The 23,927-nt window shown below is 43.3% G+C and overlaps 2 protein-coding genes across 8 annotated transcripts in view; one reads left to right on the top strand and one right to left on the bottom strand.

The window, feature by feature from the left end:
* Positions 1-18,214, top strand: part of brd7 (bromodomain containing 7) — a 54,114-nt gene extending 35,900 nt beyond the window's left edge. Inside the window, exons 13-17 of one of the 2 annotated variants that reach the window (XM_060838124.1) lie at positions 3,011-3,067; positions 6,382-6,490; positions 7,610-7,753; positions 8,560-8,703; positions 17,741-18,214. In XM_060838124.1, coding sequence (XP_060694107.1) covers positions 3,011-3,067; positions 6,382-6,490; positions 7,610-7,753; positions 8,560-8,703; positions 17,741-17,844 — 558 coding nt within the window. In that variant the 3' untranslated portion in view covers positions 17,845-18,214. The remainder of the gene's footprint in view (positions 1-3,010; positions 3,068-6,381; positions 6,491-7,609; positions 7,754-8,559; positions 8,704-17,740) is intronic. The other variant, XM_060838125.1, reaches the window with a different exon arrangement.
* A 655-nt stretch (positions 18,215-18,869) lies between these two features.
* The window catches only part of adcy7 (adenylate cyclase 7), a 192,208-nt gene continuing 187,150 nt past the window's right edge, over positions 18,870-23,927 (bottom strand). For all 6 annotated transcript variants that reach the window (XM_060838122.1, XM_060838118.1, XM_060838123.1 and 3 more), the window contains 2 exons: positions 20,945-21,069; positions 18,870-20,545 (listed from right to left, as the gene is read on the bottom strand). In XM_060838122.1, the coding sequence (XP_060694105.1) occupies positions 20,414-20,545; positions 20,945-21,069 (257 nt within the window). In that variant the 3' untranslated portion in view covers positions 18,870-20,413. The remainder of the gene's footprint in view (positions 20,546-20,944; positions 21,070-23,927) is intronic.

Raw genomic sequence — 23,927 nt, 5'->3', positions numbered from 1 at the left:
TGCCTGTAATTCTGTATTCACTGTGGCTAACCCACCTAACCTGCACACCTTTGGTTTGCGGGTGGAAACCCACGTAGGCACTGAGAGAACATGCAAACTTTGCCCAAGGCTGGAATCTAATCCAGGTCTCTGGCATTGTGCAGCAGCAGTGCTAACCACTGAACCACTGCTAATAGTGAGTACATCTATTCCCATAAAGGCAAAGGGTGGGACAAAGACTGAAGAACCCTAGATGTTAAGAGACATAAAGATTAAAAATAAGAGAGAATCTTATGGTTGATACTGAGAGCTCAGTGCAACTGAGTACCTTGAGGACTATAAAAAATGCAGAAGAATAACTGAAAGACAATTTAAGAAGCAAAGAGAGTGCATGAGAAAGTATTAATGGGTAGAGAGAAGGAAAACCAAAAGGGTTTTTAAAGATATAAAGAGCAAGAGAATAACTACAGAAATAGTACGGAGTGTAGACATAACCCACATGTGGACCCAGAAGATTTGGGCACAGATCTCAATGGGTACTTTACATCAATCTTTGCAATGGAAAAGGGTCATACCTGTATAAATATCAGGGTGGCGGACTGTAAAATATTAGAAGAAATTAAAATAGAACGAGGAGGTACTAGTGAATCTAGCAAATTTGAAAGTGCATAAATCCTCAGGCCCAGATGAGTTGTATCCCAGCCTGTTGAGGGAGCCAAGACAGGAGGTAACAGGAGCCCTGGTGGTAATTTTCAAATTCTGTCAGGCTATAGTTAAGGTGCCAGAGGACCTCTAGCATTGTCTCATTACTTATAAAAAGACCACGAGCAAAGGATTGACCGGGTAATTTAGTTACAGACCAGTCAGAAAAACTTCAGTGGTGGGGAAGTTTTAAAGATTCTTTTGTTTGTAATTCACTCATCGGGCATAGGCATTGCTGGCAGTCCCTAGTTGCCTTGAAAATAATTCTGAGGGATACTTGGATGTTGGGATGCTTGGTTAGAGTCAGTAGCCAGGGTGGGGGAGTCCAGAACTAGAGGGAATAGGGTTAAGGTGAGAGGGGAAAGAGGGGTCATTTTTTGTTTCATGTATAGAACAAGCTGCCAGAGGAAGTGGTGGAGGCAAGTACAATTTCACCATTGAAAAGACATCTGGATGGGTATATGAATAGACATGTTTAGTGGGATATGGACCAAATGGTGGCAATTGGGACTAGGCCAGATTGGGATGTCTGGTTGGCGTTGACGAGTTGGACCAAAGGGTCTGTTTCCATGTTGTGTCACTCTATGCCTTGTCTTTATAAGCTGAGGCATTGAATATAAGAGCAAGGAGACTATGTTGTATAATCACTGATTGGGCCTGCATTGGAGTATTGCTTGCAGTTCTGGTCACTACATTACAGGATGTGCTTGCGGTAGAGAGAGGTTGCAGAGAAGATTTACCAGAATGCTGCCTGAACTGGAGGGCCTGAGCTGTGAGCAAAGATTGGATACGTTGATCAATAACCAGGGCATAGATTTAAGGTAAGAGATAGAAGGCTAACATTAGAGTTGTGAAGTTTTTTTCACAGAGGGTAGTGGAAGTGTGGAACTCACTTCCTGAAAGGATGTTTAAATCAGAAACTCTTGTAACAGTTTCATGAGATATTCAGTTCTGTTGCCATAGCATCCAAGGTGTGGGCTAAGATTTGGATAAGTGGAGTCAATCTTTATTGATTAATCTGGGGCATGCTGAACTGAATGATCTCTTCATTTCCTAAGAATATCTTCAGTCTATAAAGCTGCACAGTATTCCATCAAAGTACTTTACATCTACATAAGACTTCATTCTCAAACTCCAATTCCCTTGCATTCAGACCAATATGACATTTGCTTTCCTAATGATTCTAATGTATCTCGTGTTAACATTTTGTGATCCTTGTACGAGTACACCAAAGTCTCTCTGAGCATCGACGCTTAACAATTTTCTTTCCTTTTTAAAACACTGTGCTTTTCTATTCTTGACTATCAGTGTGAATAACCTCACACCTCCCTATACAGGTACACAATCCTTTATCCGAAATCCTTGGGGCCAGTTATGATTTGGAATTTGGAATTTTTCGGATTTTGGAATAAATGACATTTTCACAGTGAAATTTTAAAAAAAAACCTAACAGCAGGTGCATGTGTGAGTAGTACAAATGCTGAGACACAGTTTACGCCTGCCAGTTCTGGGCCACACTGCGACGTGGTTCAAGTGGGTGTGGAATTACATGACCTGTTCGCACGCCAAAATGACACTCCATACTCCCCCAAAAAAAGCTCCTTATTTTTGATAAAGAATTGTGTACCTGTATTATGCTGAATCTGCCACTTTCTTGTTCTCTCATGCAACCTGCCTATGACTCTGTATCCCTTATTATCTAGACTTCCCCTCCTCCTTTACCGTTCATTGTCAAATGTGCTTCAGAGCTCTTTAGTTCAGCTGCCTGCCACCAGCCTGTGTAAAATGCCTCATCTAAACACATGCTTCTTGGTATGATGAGAAGTGAAAGAAAACAATGAAACAGCAAGAAACAATAGATGGGAGATAGTAAGGGAAGAGAAAAATAGACTGAACTGCAAACAGGTGGCGAGTGAGCAAAAGATGAATGAGGGGATGGGACAATCAAGGGGAGACTTTTAAAGACTTATTCGGATTTTTAATTCCTGAAAATATCAGTATGGTAGAAAAGAGATCATCTGTTTTAACTGTATAACAGTGCTGTATATTAAAAGATTAAGCCTTCAGTGCATAAAGCTATGCTGAAATCATTTACAGCCACATTCACTCTGCAACTGCAATGAGCATACGGTCTTGCATTTTGATTTGACTCAAACCTACAGAAACATGACAAATTTATATTTTTCATATTACAAATTTCAGTGTACATTTCCATCATTCCAGTTTAATAGTAAATTATGGCACACATTTATGCAATAGTAATACATACTAGGATGTATTCTGCATTTTGTTGCTATTTAGTATTTATTTTCATAATCAAATCTTGCAGACTACACATAATAATGAAGATGAACTGAATATTCTTAATACTTCTGAAGATGTACAGGTAATACTGATATCTGCTCATGTAGTATCCCCTTAAAGAGTATTATGTTTGTGTTATGAATCTGAATAATTAGATTTGGAAAGCTGCAAAGTCTCCTTGCTAATAGTGTCAATACACAGGTTTAAAGTATCTTTGGTCTTGTAACATTAAATGTTCTTAAAACAGTAGACATATATTTTTAGCTCCTAAAATGGGCAAAGCAGTATATCAATGCAGGATAGAAGCATCATACAAACTTTTGGCTTTTGCAGCAACATTCATATATTTTGCATTGTATGTGCTCAATCTGTTCAACAGATCTGCTGATATTTGGAAATATTTCTGGATTAGTGGTGCTGGAAGAGTACAGCAGTTTAGGCAGCATTCAAGCAGCAGTCAAATCAACGTTTCAGGCAAAAGCCCTTCATCAGGAATACAGGCAGAGAGCCTGAAGGGTGGAGAGACAAGTGAGAGGAGGGTGGGGGTGGGGAGAAAGTAGCATAGAGTACAGTAGGTGAGTGGGGGAGGGGATGGAGGTGACAGGTCGGGGGGGGGGACAGGGAGGAAGGTGGAGTGGATAGGTGGAAAAGAAGATAGGCAGGTAGGACAAGTCATGGGGACAGTGCTGAGCTGGAAGCTTGGAACTGGGGTGAGGTGAGGAAAGGAGAAATGAAGAAACTGGTGAAGTCCACATTGATGCCCTGGGGTTGAAGTGTTCTGAGGTGGAAGATGAGGCGTTCTTCCTCCAGGCGTCTGGTGGTGAGGGAGCGGCGGTGAAGGAGGCCCAGGACCTCCATGTCCTCGGCAGAGTGGGAGGGGGAGTTGAAATGTTGGGCCACAGGGCGGTGTGGTTGATTGGTGCGTGTGTCCCAGAGATGTTCCCTAAAGCGCTCTGCTAGGAGGCGTCCAGTCTCCCCAATGTAGAGGAGACCACATCGGGAGCAACAGATACAATAAATGATATTGGTGGATGTGCAGGTAAAACTTTGGATGTGAAAGGCTTCTTTAGGGCCTTGGATGGAGGTGAGGGAGGAGGTGTGGGCGCAGGTTTTGCAATTCCTGCGGTGGCAGGGGAGGGTGCCAGGATGGGAGGGTGGGTTGTAGGGGGACGTGGACCTGACCAGAGAGTCATGGAGGGAACGGTCTTTGCGTAAGGCGCAAAGGGGTGGGGAGGAAATATATCCCTGGTGATTGGGTCTGTTTGGAGGTGGTAGAAATGTCGGCAGATGATTTGGTTTATGCGAAGGTTGGTAGGGTGGAAGGTGAGCAACAGGGGCGTTCTGCCCTTGTTATGGTTGAAGGGGTGGGGTCTGAGGCTGGACGGGCAAGATGTGGACGAGATGCGTTGGAGGGCATCTTTAACCACGTGGGAAGGGAAATTGCGATCTCTAAAGAAGGAGGCCATCTGGTGTATTCTGGGGTGGAACTGTTCCTCCTGAGAGCAGATACGGCGGAGGCGGAGGAATAGGGAATACGGGATGGCATTTTTGCAGGAGGTAGGGTGGGAAGAGGTGTAATCCAGGTAGCTGTGGGAGTCAGTGGGTTTGTAAAAAATAAACAAAATGTCGGTGTCAAGTCGGTCGTCATTAATGGAGATGGAGAGGTCCAGGAAAGGGAGGGAGGTGTCAGAGATGGTCCAGGTAAATTTAAGGTCAAGGTGGAATGTGTTGGTGAAGTTGATGAATTGCTCAACCTCGCGGCAGCATGAGATGGCGCCAATGCAGTCATCAATGTAGCGGAGGAAGAGGTGGGGAGTGGTGCCAATGTAATTACGGAAGATCGACTGTTCTACATAGCCAACAAAGAGACAGGCATAGCTGGGGCCCATACCGGTGCCCATGCCTACCCCTTTGTCTGGAGGAAATGGGAGGATTCGAAGGAAAAATTGTTCAGGGTGAGGACCAGTTTGTCCAAACAAAATGAGAGTGTCGGTGGAAGGGTACTGTTGGGTACGTCAGGAGAGGAAGAAACGTAGGGCTTGGAGGCCCTGATCATGGCGGATGGAGGTGTAGAGGGATTGGATATCCATGGTGAAGATGAGGCATTGGAGGCTGGGGAAACGGAAGTCCTGGAGGTGGTGGAGAGCGTGAGTAGTGTCTCGAACGTATGTGGGGAGTTCCTAGACTAGGGATAAGACAGTGTCGAGGTAGGTAGAGATGAGTTCATTGGGGCAGGAGCATGCTGAGACAATGGGTCAGCCAGGGTGGTCAGGCTTGTGGATCTTGGGAAGGAGGTAGAACCGGGCAGTGTGGGGTTTCCGGACTCTGAGGTTGGAAGCTGTAAGTGGGAGATCTCCTGAGGTGACGATGTTCTGTATGGTTTTGGAGATGATGGTTTGGTGATGGGGAGGTGGGGTCATGGTCGAGGGGGCAGTAGGAAGAGGTGTCCTCGAGTTGGCGTTTGGCTTCAGTGGTGTAGAGGTCAATGCGCCAGACTACCACTGCGCCCCTTTTATCTGCTGGCTTGATGGTGAGGCTTGACGGTTAATGTCCTGGCGGCAGTTGGAAATGAAGAAGTCGAGAGCGGGTAATAGGCCAACGCGGGGTGTCCAGTGGTTGCAGTGTGTTGGAGGTGGGCGAAGGGGTCCTCGGAAGATGGGCGTGTGTCCTGATTGTGAAAGTAAGCTCTGAGGCGGAGGCAGCGGAAGAAGTGTTCGACGTCATGGCGTGTATTAAATTCATTGATGCGTGGGCGGAGGGGGATGACGGTGAGTCCTTTGCTGAGGACTGATCGTTCGTCCTCAGTGAGGATGAGGTCTGGAGGGATGGTGAAAACTCGGCAGGGCTGAGACCTAGGGCCTGGTGTGGGTGTGGAGCTGGGAATGGGGGCGGAACCTGTAACTGGAGTGGGTGTGGTGGTGAGGGGAATGGGTGTGGAGTCATGAGCAGGGGTGGTGTTCCCCTCAGGGATCTGGGGGGTGGGGATGGTGACAGTGGGGTCTGTGGGGGGGCGTGTCAGCAAAATGCAGATGAGTGGCGTTGGTGGGGGTTGAAGTGGTGGCAAACACGACAGTGGGGCGGAAGTCCTGATATTTGGAAATATACAACAGAAGCAGCTGCCTAGTCATTTTTGATTCACTAACTAACCTTCTAAGCTCCCAGTAGGGTTGAGGGGAGATTGGACAGATAGCCAGCCTTATCCCCATTCCATATTGCCAGCTGCGTTAAGCTGAAGAACAGCAAACCACAGTTATGAAGATACATTTTGACATTATCCCAGAATCTGCTTTTTTTTTCCAAAAAATGCAGGGTTAGCTATCATACATAATGCACAATGTACTTTTATTAAGATTAAAATGTTCCTTTTGAGTCATATTTTCATTTTCTTCTATCTAGAGTGCTCCTGCTGAATCTCCTCGGCCACCGCTGGAGTCGGGATTTGGCCGTGTCACTGACAGCTTTACTTCCCTACAATCAGTAATAAGTGGGGAGCCTGAATCAGAAGGTATGTAATCTTGAGAACTGTTTTGAAGTTATACAGAAACTGCAGTGCAGATACACATCTTTCTGTTCATACAATATGTGGAGGTGCCTTTACTATACTCAGGGTTCCAGTTCCAATATTCTTCACTGTTCACTACACCACCTGTTTAGTCATTTGCAGACTTAATAATCATAGAGATGTACAGCACGGAAATAGACCCTTCGGTCTAACCCATTCATGCCGACCAGATATCCCAACCCAATGTAGTCCCACTTGCCAGCACCTGGCCCATATCCCTCCAAACCCTTCCTGTTCATATACCCATCCAGATGCCTTTTAAATGTTGCAACCAGTCTCCACCACTTCCTCTGACAGCTCATTCCATACACGTACCACCCTCTGCGTGGAAAAGTTGCCCCTTAGGTGTCTTTTATAGCTTTCCCCCTCCTATATCTCCTAAGTTCACACCCAGATCATTTTATATAAATGATGAAAAGCAGTGGACTTAGCACTGACTTTACTGCACACCACTGGCCATAGGTCGTCAATGTCTACATGATTGTTTTTTAAAAACCTGAATGTGTTCTGTTTTAGATGAACACAAATCGTGGCCTAATTTGGAAGAGTTTTGAAAAGGAGGCAGTTTTAATTGCTGCAAGATTAGCAGCCACATCTGGCTCATTTCCTGCTGCACCTGCTACTTTGATTCGCTGCCCAGCATTGAATTAACTTATTGCCTTACTTCCATTAAAGTGATAACTATAACAGCCACTCACTCCTGCAGTGCTTGATGTGCTCAGTGCAAAACGTTACACATATCTACCATCCTCCACCCCCCCGCCTAACCCCCATTGTGAAGCTAATAGAAAAATCTGAGCAGGTCCACTCTGTTTCACTTCTGCCAGTCCCCCAGTATTGTAGTGGAGTTATCAGTTTGGATTTTAGTGCTGAGACTTCTGATGTGGAATGTTATCTCCTCACTTGAAATGCTACCAACAGAGGTGCAGCTGTCACATATTAATTAAATCAATTTGTGTAATGCTACAAGAAATAAGTAACAGGATAATGCTGAAGATCTGGCAACATAAAAATATCCAAATTTTTGTATTTCCTCAAATTAATTGTCTTACTGGTTTGCAGAGTCTGGGATGTTTCAGAAGAAGCTGGATGAAACGACCAAGTTACTACAAGATCTACAGCAAGCACAGAATGAGCGTTTCAGTACCAGACCCCCATCTGCCACGCTCTGTCTATTCGGACCTTCCATTCGAGAGTTGCTAATTGGTACATTAAATATCTTTTATGACCATTACACAAACACTGCTTTCAGTACAGGAACATTGTACTGCACCTGCTAACAATTCTTTTTATTGTTAAATCAAGACATCATTGACATCTGTTTTTTTCTATATCTTCTGCATTAATTACCTTAGAGCAGTTGGTTTTGATTAGTTTAGATTTGAGCTTATAGCGTTTGTCAGATTTTAATTCTTTTAAGCATTATGTCTGACATTGACTTTGCCAACACAAATCCAAAACAAAACATTGACAACGTAAATAGCTGTTGCATTTCAAACCTAAATTTGAGTTATCAAAATATATTGAAGATATTAATCACGTGTTAACAATTTTAAAATGAAATAAATAGCAGTAATACACGTCAAAGAAAAGATAAACGTGAATGGTCTGAACTATTTGCCAGCTAGAAGAATATTAAAATTCTTGCCTAGAGCATTGTTTTCAGCATTACTAATCATAAAGATTGCTGATGTAAATGATTAACCGTATATTTTTAGTCTTGGTTATTATTAGACTCAACCCCAGTATTTAACTAAAGTGAAATGTCAGTAAACCTCAAAGTATTCGGTCTGTGATAGCATGAAAAGATTTCAGGGTGAAAGTAAATTGACATTTAAATGTTGATCTTGCAAAATGTGAGATAATACATTGTGTATCATCACCCATTACTTTGCGTATTAGTGTAGTAGCTCAATCATAATACTGTAGCTGTGCAGTCATCCAGCCACAGAAGCCAATATCTTGTCGACCTGCTGTAATCATTAATAGCATTTTCAAATCTGTTTGTTCAGCTGAAAGGGTAACTGGAAACCTGAAAGAATTGGCAAGCCAAGTGGCTCCTGGGGACATTACTAGTGTTGCTGGCATTCGCAAGGCTATGGGAATTACAGTACCCTTGGAAATGATGGACAGTTCCTCATCAGAATCATTATCTGGTAAGTAATGGGAGGGATTAAGTGATAATATTTTAAAATTTGCTTATAAAATAAGAGAGTAAAACCTCATGGAACCACAACTGCAGTGTCAAAAGAGAATGTGCAAACAATCCAGCCGCCTTATGGAAAAGTTTTCACATTATCTGGTGCATTGTTTTTTTTTAATCTTGTGGTTATTCATACCTTCCCCCATTTCAGGTACTTTAGATCTTGCTTTTTTCTCAAAGACTTGTGCTTAAATTTTTTTCATGGGAAATGCAGTGCACGAAGAAGTCCTGGATGTAGGTTTGCTCGCTGAGCTGGGAGGTTCATTTCCAGATGTTTTGTCACCCTACTAGGTAACCTCTTTAGTGGGCCTCAAGCAAGGCAGTGTGCATGATTCCTGTTTTCTATTTATATGTTTGGGTTTCTTTGGGATGGTGATGTAATTTCCTTTTTTTTCCTTCAGGTATGGTAGATGGGGTCTAATTCGATGCGTTTGTTGATAGAGTTCCGGTTGGAATGCCATGCTTCTAGGAATTCTCATGCGTGTCTCTGTTTGGCTTGTCCTAAGATGGATGTGTTGTCCCAATCAAAATGGTGTCCTTCCTTATCTGTATATAAGGATACTAGTGAGAGAGGGTCATGTTGTTTTGTGGATAGTTGGTGTTCATGTATCCCGGTGGCTAGTTTTCTGCCTGTTTGTCCAATGTATGAGTTCTTGCATGGTACTTTGTAAATGACGACATTAGTTTTGCTTGTTGTCTGTACAGGGTCTTTCAAGTTCATTAGCTGCTGTTTTAGTGTGTTGGTGGATTTGTGGGCTACCATGATGCCAAGGGGTCTGAGATGGACTTTGATGTTGGGGAGAGAGGCTAGGGTTTCTGGATGTGTTTTGTCTGCTTGTTTGGGCTTGTTGCTGAGAAATTGGCAGACTCTGTTCATTGGGTACCCATTCTTTTTGAATACACAGTATAGGCGGTTTTCCTCTGCTCAGCGTTGTTCCTCTGTGCTGCAGTGTGTGTTGGCTCATTGAAATAATGTTCTCATGCAGCTTCATTTGTGGATGTTGGGAAGATTGCTTCTGTAGTTCAATATTTGGTCTGTGTGTGTTGTTTTCCTGTAGATGCTGGTTTGAAGTTGCCCATTGGCTACTCTACTATGGCATCTAGGAATGGCAGTTTGTTGTTGTTTTCCTCCTCTTTAGTGAATTTTATGCAAATAAGGGTATTATTGATAATCTTGAAGATTTACTCTACTTTTTTTCATTTAGTGATGATAAAGATTCCATTCCACGTAGCAGACCCAGAGCTTGGGTTGGATGGTTCACAGAGCTGTTTGTTAGAGTCTTTGCATTACTGCCTCTGCTAAGAACCCTGATATCAAAGAGCCTCGGGGACAGAGACATAAATGGGAGGGGGTAGACTAGGGTTGGGGGAATTTAGCTGAGAGTGCCATAGGTGCATGGAAGTAGGGGTAATGGTGATAGGTCAGGGGGAGGGTGGGGCAGATAGGTGGGAAAGAATATTGACAGATGGGACAGGTCATGAGGCTGGTGCTGAGCTGGAAGGTTGGAACTGGGGTAAGGTGGGGGGGAGGGGAAATGAGGAAACTGGTGAAATCCACATTAATGCCATAGGATTGGAGGGTCCTGAGACGGAAGATGAGGTGTTTTTCCTCCAGCCGTCGGGTGATAAGGGAGTAGTGATAGAGGAGGCCCAGGACCTGCATGACCTCGGCAGAGTGAGAGTGGGAGGGGAGTTGAAATGGTTGGCCACGGGGTGGTGGGGTTGGTTGATGTGGCTGTCCGGAGATGTTCTCTTAAATCGGGAGCAATGGATAAAGTAAATGTTGTGTGAAAGTGCAGATGAAACTTTGACGGATGTGGAAAACTCCTTTGGGGCCTTGGATGGAGGTAAGGGTGGAGATATGGGCACAGGTTTTGCAATTCCTGTGGTGTCAATGGAAGGTGGTGAGTTGCTGGGGGGCTTGGACAAGGTAATCGCAGAGGGAACGGTCTTTACGCAAAGTTTGGGGAGGGAAATATATCTGTAGTGGTGGGGTCTGTTTGTAGGTGGCAGAAATGACAGCGGATGATGCAATGTATATGGAGTTTGGTGGGGTGGAAGGTGAGAATCAGGGGGTTCTGTCGTTGCGGTTGCAGGGGTGGGGTTCGAGGGCGGAGGTGCGGGACGTGAATAAGATGCACTGCAGGGCATCTTCAACCACATGGTAGGAGAAATTACGGTCTTTAAAGAAGGAGGCCATCTGGTGTGTTCTGTGGTGGAACTGGTCCTCCTGGAGCAAGTGCAGTGGAGACTGAGGAATTGGGAATAAGGGATAGCATTTTTACAGGAGGTAGGGTGGGAGTAAGTGTAATCCAGGTAGCTGTGGGAATCGGTGGGTTTATAGTAAATGTCAGTGTTGATACGGTCACCGTTGATGGAGATGGAGGGGTCCAGGATGGAGATGGAGGGGTCCAGGAAGGGGAGGGAGGTATCAGAGATGATTCAGGTCAATTTAAGGTCGGGGTGAAATGTGTTGGTGAAGTTGATGAATTGTTCAACCTCCTCGCAGGAGCACAAGGTGTGCCACTGCAGTCATCGATGTAACGGAAGAAAGACTGGGGAATGGTACCAGTGTAAATGTGGAAGGTGGACTGTTCCACATAGCCGACAAAGAGACAGGCATAGCTGGGGCCCATGGGGGTGCCTATGACTACCCCTTTCATTTGGTGTGAGTGGGAGGAGTCAAAGGCGAAATTATTGAGGGTGAGGAACAGTTCATCTTCTGCCATGTCCGCTCCGAGCTTACGTTTTCAGTGAAGACTCCCATCCACCTCCCCAAGGACCCCTTCGTCCACCTCTAACACAACCCATCCACCTGGACACCCCATACCGGTCTGTTACCCACCCTCGACCTCTTCATTTCCAACTGCTGCCGGGACATTGACCGCCTCAACCTGTCTACCCCTCTCACTTACTCCAACTTACCACCCTCACAATGTGCAGCTCTCCACTCCCTCTGCTCCAACCCCAACCTCACCATCAAACCAGCGGACAAGGAGGGGTGCAGTGGTCGTTTGGCACACTGACTTCGATATCACTAAATCCAGGCGCCAAATTGAAGACACCTCCTCCTTTCGCCCCCTCGACCATGACCTTAACTCCCCCCATGATCAAACCATCATCTCCCAGATCATACACAACCTCATCACCTCAGGATATCTCCCATCCACAGCTCCCAACCTCATAGTCCGGGAACCCTGCACTGCCCAATTCTACCTCCTACCCAAGATGCACAAGCCTGACTCTCCTGGCCTGCTCCTGCAGCACCAAATTCATCTCCACATACCTCGATACTGTCCTATCCCCCGCAGTCCAGGAACTCCCCACATATATTCGGGGCACCACTCACGCCCTCCACCACCTCCAAGACTTGCGTTTCCCTGGCTCCCAATGCTTCATCCTCACCATGGGCATCCAGTCTCTTTACCCCTCCAACTGCCATGACCAAGGCCTCCAAGCCCTCCACTTCCCCTGACATCCCCACCAGTACCTTCCACTGACACTCATTTGTTTGGCTGAACTGGTCCTCACCCCAAACAATTTCTCGTTTGAATCCTCCCACTTCTTCCAGGCGAAAGGGGTAACCATAGGCACCCACATGGGCCCCAGCTATGCCTGTCTCTTTGTCGGTTACGTAGAACAGTCCATCTTCTGCAGTTACACTGGCACCACATCCCACCTCTTCCTCCGCTGCATTGATGACTACACCGGTGTCACCTCGTGCTCCCAGAAGGAGGTCGAACAGTTCATCAACTTCACCAACATCTTCCACCTGGACCATCTCACACACCTCTCGCCCCTTCCTGGACCTCTCCATTTCCATCAACGGTGACCGACTGAACACTGACATTTTCTGCAAACCCACCATCTCCCACAGCTACCTGGATTACACCTCCTCCCACCCTGCCTCCTTTAAATATGCTATCCTTTATTCCCAATTCCTCCGCCTCCACTGCATCTGCTCCCAGCACACCAAGCCCACCAAATGGCTCCTTCTCTAAAGACTGTAATTTCCCCTTCCACGTGGTTGATGATGCCCTTCAGCGCATCTCATCCACTTCCTGCACCTCAGCCTTCGAACACCACCCTTCCAACCGCAACAAGGACAGAAACCCCCTCACTCCCAGTCTCACCTTTCACCCACCAACTTCCATATACATTGCATCATCCTCCGCCATTTCTGCCACCCACAAACAGACCCCACCACCACAAATATATTTCCCTTTCCACCCCTATCATCTTTCCATAAAGACCGTTCCCTCCACGACTATCTCGTCAGCTCCACACCATCAGAAATGAGGTAACGAGAGTCCAGAGAAAGTATATTCCTGTTAGGGTGAAAGGAAAGGCTGGTAAGTATAGGGAATGCTGAAGGATTAAAGAAATTGAGGGTTTGGTTAAGAAAAAGCAGGAAGCATATGTAAGGTATAGACAGGATAGAACGAGTGAATCCTTAGAAGAGTATCAAGGCAGTAGGAGTATACTTAAGAGGGAAATCAGGAGGGCAAAAAGTGGACATGAAGTAGCTTTGGCAAATAGAGTTAAGGAGAATCCAAAGGGTTTTTACAAATACATTAAGGACAAAAGGTTAACTATGGAGAGAATAGGGCCCCTCAAAGATCAGCAAGGCAGTCTTTGAGTGGAGCTGCAGAAAATGAGAGAGATACTAAATGAGTATTTTGCATCAGTATTTACTGTGTAAAAGGATATAGAAGATATAGAAATTAGTGAAATAGATGGTGACACCTTGCAAAATGTCCGTATTATAGAGGAGGAAGTGCTGGATGTCTTGAAACGCATAAAGGTGGATAAATCCCCAGGACCTGATCAGGTGTACCCTAGAACTGTGGGAAGCTAGAGATATGATTGTTGGGCCTCTTGCTGAGATAGTAACAGGAGAGGTGCTGGAAGACTGAAGGTTGGCTAATGTGGTGCCACTCTTTAAGAAGGGTAGTAAGGACAAGCCAGACAACTATAGACCAGTGAGCCTGACAGGGGTGATGAGTAAGTTGTTGGAGGGAATCCTGAAGGATGTACATGTATTTGGAAAGGCAAAAACTGATTAGGGATAGTCAACATGGCTTTGTGCATGGAAAATAATGTCTCACAAACTTGATTGAGTTTTTGGAAGAAGTAGCAAAGAGGATTGATGAGGTCAGAGCAGTAGATGTGATCTATATGGACTTCAGTAAGGCGTTCGACAAGGTTCCCCATGAGAGACTGGTTAGCAAGGTTAGGTGTCACGAACGAAAGGGAGAACTAGCCATTTGGATACAGAACTGGCTCAAAGCTAGAAGACAGAGTGGTGGTGGAGGGTTGTTTTTCAGACTGGAGGCCTGTGGCTAGTGGAGTGCCACAAGGATCGGTGCTGGATCCTCTACTTTTTGTCATTTATGTAAATGATTTGGATGTGAGCGTAATAGGCACAGTTCGTAAGTTTGCAGATAACACCAAAATTGGAGGTGTAGTGGACAGTGAAGGAGTTTACTTCACATTACAACAGGATTTTGACCAGATGGACCAAAGGGCTGAGAAGTGGCAGATGGGAGTTTAATTCAGATAAATGCAAGGTGCTGCATTTTGGGAAAGCAAATCTTAGCAGGACTTAGACACTTAATGGTTAGGCCTAGAGAGTGTTGCTGAACAAAGAAACCTTGGAGTGCAGGTTCATATTTCCTTGAAAATAGAGTTGCAGGTAGATAGGATTGTGAAGGAGGCTTTGGTATGATTTTTTTGTTATTGGTCAGAGTATTGAGTACAGGAGTTGGGAGGTCATGTTGCGGCTGTACAGGACATTGGTTAGGCCACTGTTGGAATATTGCATGCAATTCTGGTTTCCTTCCTATCGGAAAGATGTTGTGAAACTTGAACGGGTTCAGAAAAGATTTACAAGGATGTTGCCAGGGTTGGAGGATTTGAGCTATAGGGAGAGGCTGAACAGGCTGGGGTGTTTTTCTTCCCCTGGTTATACTTTCTTTAAGTAACCCCCACACTACCGCCTAACTGCGGTAGTGCTTATTATTTCCCCAGCACCCATGGTGTGTGTGTGTAGGTGTGAGACACAATGAGAGACAGAGTGCATGAATCTTTATTCAATTTCCACCACCAGGAAGATAGGAAAACACCCGAGTGGCCTGTGACAAGCAGTGCCCTTCACATCAAAGGGCAATGCTGTGTGATCAAACAGTGAAGGGGAGGGCAATGAGAGGGAAATGATGCACTCTACTCCCTGCGGTGCCCACCTCTCCCTGAACAGCTCCAGGGTGTTGGTGGACACCGTGTGCTCCTTCTCCAGGGACACCTGGGCTCTCAGGCTGGGGTGTTTTCCCTGGACTAGAACTAGAGGACACAGGTTTAGGGTGAGAGGAGAAAGATATAAAAGAGACCAAAGGAGCAACATTTTCACACAGAGGAATGAAATGCCAGAGGACGTGGTGGAGGCTGGTACAATAGCAACAATTAAAAGGCATTTGGGTATATGAATAGGAAGGGTTTGGAGGGATATGGGCCGGATGCTGGCGGGTGTGACTGGATTGGGTTGGCATATCTGGTCGGTATGGATGGGTTGAACCGAAAGGTTTATTTCCATGCTGTACATCTCTATGCCTTTTGACTCTATAACCCTCCCCCCTCACCTCCGTCCAAGGCCCCCAAGAGAGCCTTCCATATCCATTAAAGTTTCACCTGCACTTCCACATGTTATTTACTCTATCCGTTGCTCCCAATGCGATCTCCTCTACATTGGGGAGATTGAACGCCTACTCGCAAAACGTTTCAGGCAACATATCCGGGACACCCATACCAACCAATCCCACTGCCCTGTGGCTGAATACTTCAACTCCCCCTCCTATTCTGCCGAAGACACGCAGGTCCTGGGCCTCCTCTATCGCCACTCCCTAACCACCGAACGCCTGGAGGAACACCTCATCTTCTGCCACGGGACCCTTCAGCCCCATGGCATCAATGTGGATTTCACCAGTTTCCTCATTTCCCCTCCCTCCACTTTACCCCTGTTCCAACCCTCCAGCTCAGCACCATCCTCATGACCTGTTCCATCTGTTCATCTTCATTCCGATCTCTCCACTCCACCCTCCCTCTGACCTGTCACCTTTATTGCCACCTGCTCCTCAGATGCTGCCTGACTTGCTGTGCTTTTCCAGCACCACACTCTTGACTCATTCAGTCATGGCTGATAGGTTTCCCTACCCCATTCTCCTGCTCTCTCCCCATAATCCTTGAACTCCTTACTAATCAAGAACCTATCTATAGCTTGGTCTTAAATACATTCTGATGAGGCCATCACACCCTTTTGTAGCAAAGAGTTCCACAGATTTACCACTTAAGTGGGAATTTCCTCAGCTAATCTCAGTAATAAAGGTCTATCCCTTCACTCTGAAGTTGTGCCCTTGGGTTCTACTCTCTATTAGTGGGCACACCTTCTCCACATCCACTCTATCCAGATCTCTCAATTTTAATGAGGTTTCATCCCACACCCCCATCCTTCTAAACTGAGTATAGATCCAAAGACCTCAACTTTTCCTTGTATGACAAGCCCTTCATCCCTTGGATCATTCACTTCAACCTCTAGTGGACCCACTCCAATTCCAGCATGACCGTCCATAAATACAGAGCCAAAACTGCTGACAGCATTCCAAATGCAGTCTGACCAGAGCCTGCTACAGCCTCAGCAGTATATCAGTTTTGGTAGGTGCTGAAGTCCTTGCTAAGCAAATGTACTTAATTTTGGGTTCTGCTGCACTCACAATAAGCAATTTGACCAAGGTAGGTATGATAACTCCTGTTTATATCTTTACCCAGCATTTGTGTTCATTTTTTTGGGAAGATGTACAGGAATTCAGTTTGATAGCCTTACCGTACTAGGAGTAGAAAGCTCTCTCTTTAATAAAAAAAAGATTTGATTGTCAAACTATCTTGAACACACTGCCAGCTTAAATATACTTCATGATACAAATTAGATAAAATTTAATTAAACATCTGGGTTGCTGTATTTTCCACCATTGGGGAACTTTTCACATTACAGGTTGCCTTTGCCTGTTGTTCACTGTAGAAAACTGGATTACAATGTTTTTACACCCTTTCCTTGTATAAACCAATGAGATATTAGAATGATTCATAACCACAAGGACAGGATCCCATCTACGGAGGTAAACATCTTTACATCGTCACAGCGAGGAGTATATGCCTAGTGGTATAATCGCTCGATTGTAAATCCGGAGACCCAGGTAACATTCAAGGGACTTGAATGTGATTCAAATTCAATAAAAACCTGAAACTAGGAGTCTCATGATGACCATGAATCCCATGTCAAGAAAAACCCCATCTGATTCCCTAATGTCCTTCAGGTAATGACAGCAGTTCCCTTCCCTAATCTGGATGGCATGTGACTTAGGGCCCCCAGCAATGTGGTTGATTTTTAACTGCCCTCATCTTACAAATGAACAGAACATAGAATGTTACAGCACAGTATAGGCCCTCAATATTGCACCAACCTGTGAAAATAATCTGATGCCCATCCAACCTATACTGCTCTAATATTATCCATAAGAATGTCCAATGCCCTTATTGTCAACAAGTCTACTACAGTTGGAGGTAGGCTGTTCCATGTCCCGACTACTCAGTGAAGAAACTACCGCTAATATCTGTCCTAAATCTATGTGCCCTCATGTTGGCTAGTGAAGGCTCTCACTGTCCACCCTATCTAATCCTCTGATTATCTTATCAATAAGAATAAAAATAGGTTTCTCCTGTAGAATGGGAGAGGCGGAGGCGGGGAATACACTGCGGGGAGCTGACAATCAACCCAGCATTCAAAATTTGGTGTTCAATCACTTGATCAACCTCAAACGGGTCAATTTCAAACTTACAACTGAAACTTGTCATATCCCAACTCTTGATCAATGTCTGTGCTTTCTTTTCAAGCAAACACTTCACCCCACTCTTCATGACTGACTCTAAACTTACCATTACAGGAGCCAGGAACAGCAACCCAGTGGAAGAGATGGGAACTATAGAGTTGCCAGAGCTTGAACCAGTGGTTAGCATCAATGAGGATCCGATTGCAATTGTTACATGAAAATGTCAGATTATTGAGTAGGAAAATGTCTCATCTCATAATATAATCAGTCAAAAATGGCAAACAATTTTATATGAAATTTTGTACTGTAAAGTGTGTAAAATAAATGTGGGAATTTTTTAAAAATGTGGGTTAAGTATTATTTATAATCTGCTTTGTGGCACAGGGTTACCAATGAGCATTTGCAGAGAGAATAGCCAAAATCAAGAAAACATTGGTCCGCAAGGAAAAAATGGGTTAAACAAGTGGATAGAAATTTGGCAAATGAAGTAGTTATATAATATGGGAAAATGTGAACTTGTCCATTATAGAAAAGCAATTCGGTAGAACCTTGATTATCTAAACGAGACTGGTGGGAAATATTTTGTTTGGATAATCTATCTGATCACTAACTGGCACTCAAATCACTTGTTTTCGAACATTTCTCAGTTATCTGGCAATGCATGCCATAGTGCATTTTTAACTGATAACTGAATGCTGAGTTGCCTAATGCCGTTTTTAATGGGACCTGAAGACCTTGTTCGGATAATCGAGATTGTACTGTATTTCATTTACATGAAGAGAGACTACAGAGGGATTTGGGTGTCACAAGATCAACAGCTCTTTGCATGCACCTCCAGGAGATGGACTGCAGCAATTCAAGAAAGTGGCTCATCGCCACTTTAAGAGCAGCTGGATGATAAATGTTAGTCTAACCAGTGACATCCATATCCTAATGAATTAAAACCTCTTCATGTTACTCACAGAGTAGGTGACAACCTTGTAAATCCGAAGTACTGACAGTCTTTCCCTAAACCCCTCCACTTCTTCCTCTAAGACAGTCCTTAAAATCCATCTCCTTGGCTGTCTGCCGTACAATTTTTCTTTGTAGTTTGCAGTCAAATCTTGTTTAATATGTTCAAGTCACCACCATGTCATTCAATATTCTATTCTTTACACAAAATTCAAAAGTCAATCAGGAGGGAAAAAAAATTAAATTTCTGCAAGACACAAATAATGGAGAACTTGCACTCTGAAATAATTTATTATAGCCTATTTGGTTCAAATTTCAAGAAACAAAAACCTTTTTGTTGCATTACTTCACTAGCATTCAGAAATGTGCATTCCATCAGCTATAAGCAACCTATATTACGGCATAACTTAATGAAGGTTTCCCTTTTTTATACCAATTGTAGAAAAGTATTAACCAATCTATAAAGTATTGTTCTCTACCCCTAAAGAAAACAGTGCATATTTTGCTATTTCTCTTTAATTCTCAACTCATTAAATACATCAGCTCAGTTGAAATTTCTGTTCACACAAAATTGGACATAACTTGTGATTTATTATCCTGTATTTTAACATCATCTTAGGAAACTATGCAAAATTCTACAATTTACAAAATAAGTGCTTATCAGTTTAAATTTCTTCCTCAACAATTTTTTTAAAAATCCATATCTCAACTACAAAAGTAGATTGTACCAGACTTGTTGAATGCTAGTACACTGCACCAGTAAACTTAAAACAGCAGGATTGTACAGTAATTTGGAACCATGCATAAATAGCAGTTTTTTTTTTAAACTTATGACTTCACTCTAAGTTGAATGACTACATTAAAAAAAGGGCATTAACTCTGCAGAAAAAGATCACATTATTAAAATCAAGAATATTGTTTCAGTCATGAAACATTTTTAGGTACCGATATCGGTTAAGAAATTACACAGTAATTGAGTGAGAGTAACTTTGCACTGACGTCAAGAGTCAGTGGAGAGTCACTAGAATAGCTTGTTATTTGTGAACATTGGATAACATTTTCTGTTAAAACATGACGTCGATTTATGGCGCAGCATGGTAATGAAAATTTGATTTATAACAATATGGGTTAACCAAATCTCTGGTGACTCAGTGCTATGGCTGGCACCATAGTCATTGGTAAACAAGTTTTGAGGAATAAATCTAGATAAGCAGAGCTTTGAATTTTGTACTAATAAGAACTGCAGAATCCACTTATTGTGACAGCACAGTTTACACCAGTAAAAATTCTTAAAACTGCTTGGTGACCACGAATGAGTAGATTTTTATGAAATAACAATTGTGCTAATCAGTCAGGTACAATCCTGTTGACAACGCATTTGTTCAGTTCAAAATCCAAGTAGTATACAAATGTTTTCTCATTACTAGTGACACTTCTGATTTTAGAGACTATCTATTTCTGAGCACAATTGTGAAATTATATTCAAGTTCAAAACATATACATTAAAAAGAACTATTGCTACAACATACAAAATTTGAATGGTACTATATATAAATTTCATTGTTTACTCCTTGTACTATAAGTTATGATACCAGGGACATGGAAATGTTTCTTTTCCCCAAATAGTAACAGCACACAATTCACAACTGTACAGACGTAAAGAACTTATTTTAAAATAAAATCCACTATCATAATCCCAGTTTCATAGTTGCAAATTATAACATCTTACTGCTACTTTGCTTTGCCAGACATGTATTGGCAAGCAATCTTGTAACTATACTGGAAATATTCTTGATGTGGCTGTTGTTGTAACTGCATAAATTGTTTATTTTGGATTTAGTGCGACTTTGTGGCATCAGTGCACAAAAAGTAAGTCTGTAGGTCACCTTTGCCTTTCACACTGATAATTCCTCGAGATTCACAAGAATACCCCAGTCGTCGCAAAACATTGCAGGTTTCTTCTGTCACCTAAAATCATAAATTACATAAAATATATTAATCAGATTATTGAATATAATGAAGATTTTATACTTTTAGGAATGGCAGAGTTAGGCTTGCCTGAGTTGACTGTCAGTGAGTGGGACCACCTCATAAAATACTGCCTAAAATTTCCAAAATAAATTGCAAAAGTTATTAAATCAAGACTTTTTTTTAAAATGGATTTTATATATTTCACAATGAGCTGAGCAAACGTCAAATTCTAGCTCAATCACTAATGTAAATTTTACTTCTTGATGTTTGGAACATAATCAAAGACTTCATGGGTATTGGGAGAAGTTAAGTCATTTTATTGACAGTCAAACAGTGTTTAAGTTTTATACACAATGCTCTTTAAAAGATCTCAAAAGGAAACCAGGTCACTTTTACCTGGATTTTGCCAAGTTCACCAGTGCTTTCCATTCTGCTAGCAACATTAACAGCATTTCCCCATATGTCATACTGGGGCTTCTGGGCTCCAATGACACCAGCAATCACGGGTCCGTGGTTGATGCCTGCAGAGAACAAAATGGACACTAAGTGAACAACAAAATCATTCAATTTGCTTTTATATTGGAATCTGTAAGAAGATTATTTTTAGTTAGTGTCATAGAGATGGACAGCACAGAAACAGGCTCGTCCATCTGACCAAATATCCCAGCCCAATCTACTCCCATTTGCCAGCACTTGCCCCATATCCCTCTAAACTCTTCCTATCCAAATACCCATCCAGTTGCCTTTTAAATGCTTTAATTGTACCAGCCTCCATTTCCTCTGGTAGTTCATTCCATACACGCACCACCCTTTGTGTGAAAAAGTTGCCCCTTCAGTCCCTTTTATATCTTTCCCCTCTCACCCTAAAACCATGTCCTCTAGTTCCGGACTCCTCCCCCTCCCCCTCCTGGTAAAAGGCATTGTCTATTTATCCTGTTCATACCCTTCACGATTTTATAAACTTATATAAAGTCACCCCTCAGCCTCCAATGCTCCAGGGAAAACAGTCCCAGCCTATTCAGCCTCTCCCTATAGCTCAAATCCTCCAACCCTAGCAACATCCTTGTAAATCTTTTCTGAATCCTTTCAAGTTTCACAACATCCTTCCAATATTGAGATGACCAGAATTGCACACAGTATTCCAAAGGTGGCCTAACCAATATCCTGTATCCTCAATGCTCTGACCAATAAAGGAAAGCATACCGAACCACCTTCTTCACTATCCTATCTACCTGCGACTCTACTTTCAAGGAACTACGAACCTGTATGATAAGGTCTCTGTTCTGCAACACTCCTGAGGACCTTATCATTAAGTGTATAAGTACTGCTAAGATTTGCTTTCCCAAAATGCAGCACCTCGCATTTATCTGAATTAAACTCCATCTGCCACTTCTCAGCCCTCTGGCCCATCTGATCAAGATCCCATTGTACTCCAAGGTAACCTTCTTCGCTGTGCACTACACCTCCACTTTTGATGTTATCTGCAAACTTACTAACTATACCTATTACGCTCCCATCCAAATTGTTTATATAAATGATGAATAGTGGTGGACCCAGCACCGATCATTGTGGCACTCCACTGGTCACAGACTTCCAGTTTGATAAACAACCCTTCACCATCACTCGATCCTCTACCTTTGAGCTAGTTCTGTATCCAAATGGCTAGTTCTCACTGTATTCAATGAGATCTAACCAGCCTCCCATTGGGAACCTTGTCAAACACCTTCCTGAAGTCAATATAGATTACATCTACTGTTCTGCCCTCAATCAATTGTCTTTGTTACTTCTTCAAAAAACTCAATCAAGTTCATAAGACATGATTTCCCATGCACAAAGCTATGCTGACTATCTCAAAGTCCTTGTCTTTTCAAATACATGTATATCCTGTGCCTCAGGATTCCCTCCAACAACTTGTCCACCACTGGTGTCAAGCTCACCGGTCTATAGTTCCCTGGATTTTCCTTACCACCTTACTTAAATAGTGGCACCACATTAGCCAACCTCCAGTCTTCTGGCACCTCACTTATAACTATCGATGATACAAATAGCTCAGATAAAGACCCAATAATCACTTCCCTAGCTTCCCACAGAATTCTGGGTTACACTTGATCAGGTCCTGCGGGTTTATCCAACTTTATACATTCCAAGACATCCAGCACTCCTCTTCTGTAATATGGACATTTTTCAAGATGTCACCATCTATTTCCCCACATTCTATATCTTCCATGTCATTCTCCATCGTTAACACTGATGCAAAATATTCTTTTAGTATGTCCCCCATCTCCTGTGGCTCCACACATAGGCCACCTTGCTGATCTTAGACGGGCCCTATTCTCTAGGAGAAAGTGAGGACTGCAGATGCTGGGGATCAGAGTTTAAAAATGTGTTGCTGGAAAAGCGCAGCAGGTCAGGCAGCATCCAAGGAGAAGGAGAATCGAAATTTCAGGCATAAGTCCTTCTTCAGGAATCTTCAGGGCCCTATTCTCTCCCTAGTTACCCTTTTGTCTTTAACATTTTTATAAAATCCCTTTGGATTCTCTTTTTTTATTGTAAACATATTTATTAGCAAAAAACTTTTTGAATTTATAAAAAGTTTTTGAAAATATAACAAATACCAGTATAATTTAAAAAAATGCAAATTACAATATAACTACTGTCTACTAACTTATCCTATAATACAAAACAAAACTAAATACTGTGCAAAAACACCACCAATAAATAAGTAAGCAATAAATAAAACAAAAAAGACAACAAAGGAAAACACAAGAACACAAAACACACCTGTATTAACATCAGGGCTCCTCCCTCCAGAACCCAGGGCTCAGCAAACTTAACCATCCTGGTTAAACGAATGCCCTAGTTAGACAGCAGACAGATCTATGTCCAAATAACCCCAAAAGGGCTGCCATGTCTTATAAAATAGGCCTGTTGTGCGGTGCACCATGTTTGTGAAAAATATCCAAACGAGATGGGCGGGCACTACGTTCAGATAATTGATTATTCAGTTAATTGATTTCCTCTGGGGCTCGGAGTTTTCTGTGTAGTCTGCTCCCCGTTCAGGAAACTAGGCAACAGCACACCGCATGCGAGCGCCCGCCTGTCCCCACCCCTTCCACACAACGCCCCTTCCCCTTGCTTGCTCCCCCCACCCATACCTCGGCCTGCTCTCCAATCCCATTCCCCCACCTGTCCTCCAAGTCCATCCACCCCCACCTCACCCTTGGATGCCCAGGTTCCTCTGCCTCTTTTTAACTTCATCGAAGAACTTCCTCTTACGAATTACAGCAGCTGAAAAATTCTGGAAAAACATGATTTTTCCCCTTGTGCAACAGTGCCTGTCGATCTTTCCCCAGTAATCTGGAAACTTCTATCACTCTTT

Source organism: Hemiscyllium ocellatum, chromosome 17 (assembly GCF_020745735.1).
Source record: "Hemiscyllium ocellatum isolate sHemOce1 chromosome 17, sHemOce1.pat.X.cur, whole genome shotgun sequence".
NCBI lineage: Eukaryota > Metazoa > Chordata > Chondrichthyes > Orectolobiformes > Hemiscylliidae > Hemiscyllium > Hemiscyllium ocellatum.
Note: the sequence above shows the minus strand (reverse complement) of the source record. Positions and strands in the feature narration are given on the sequence as shown.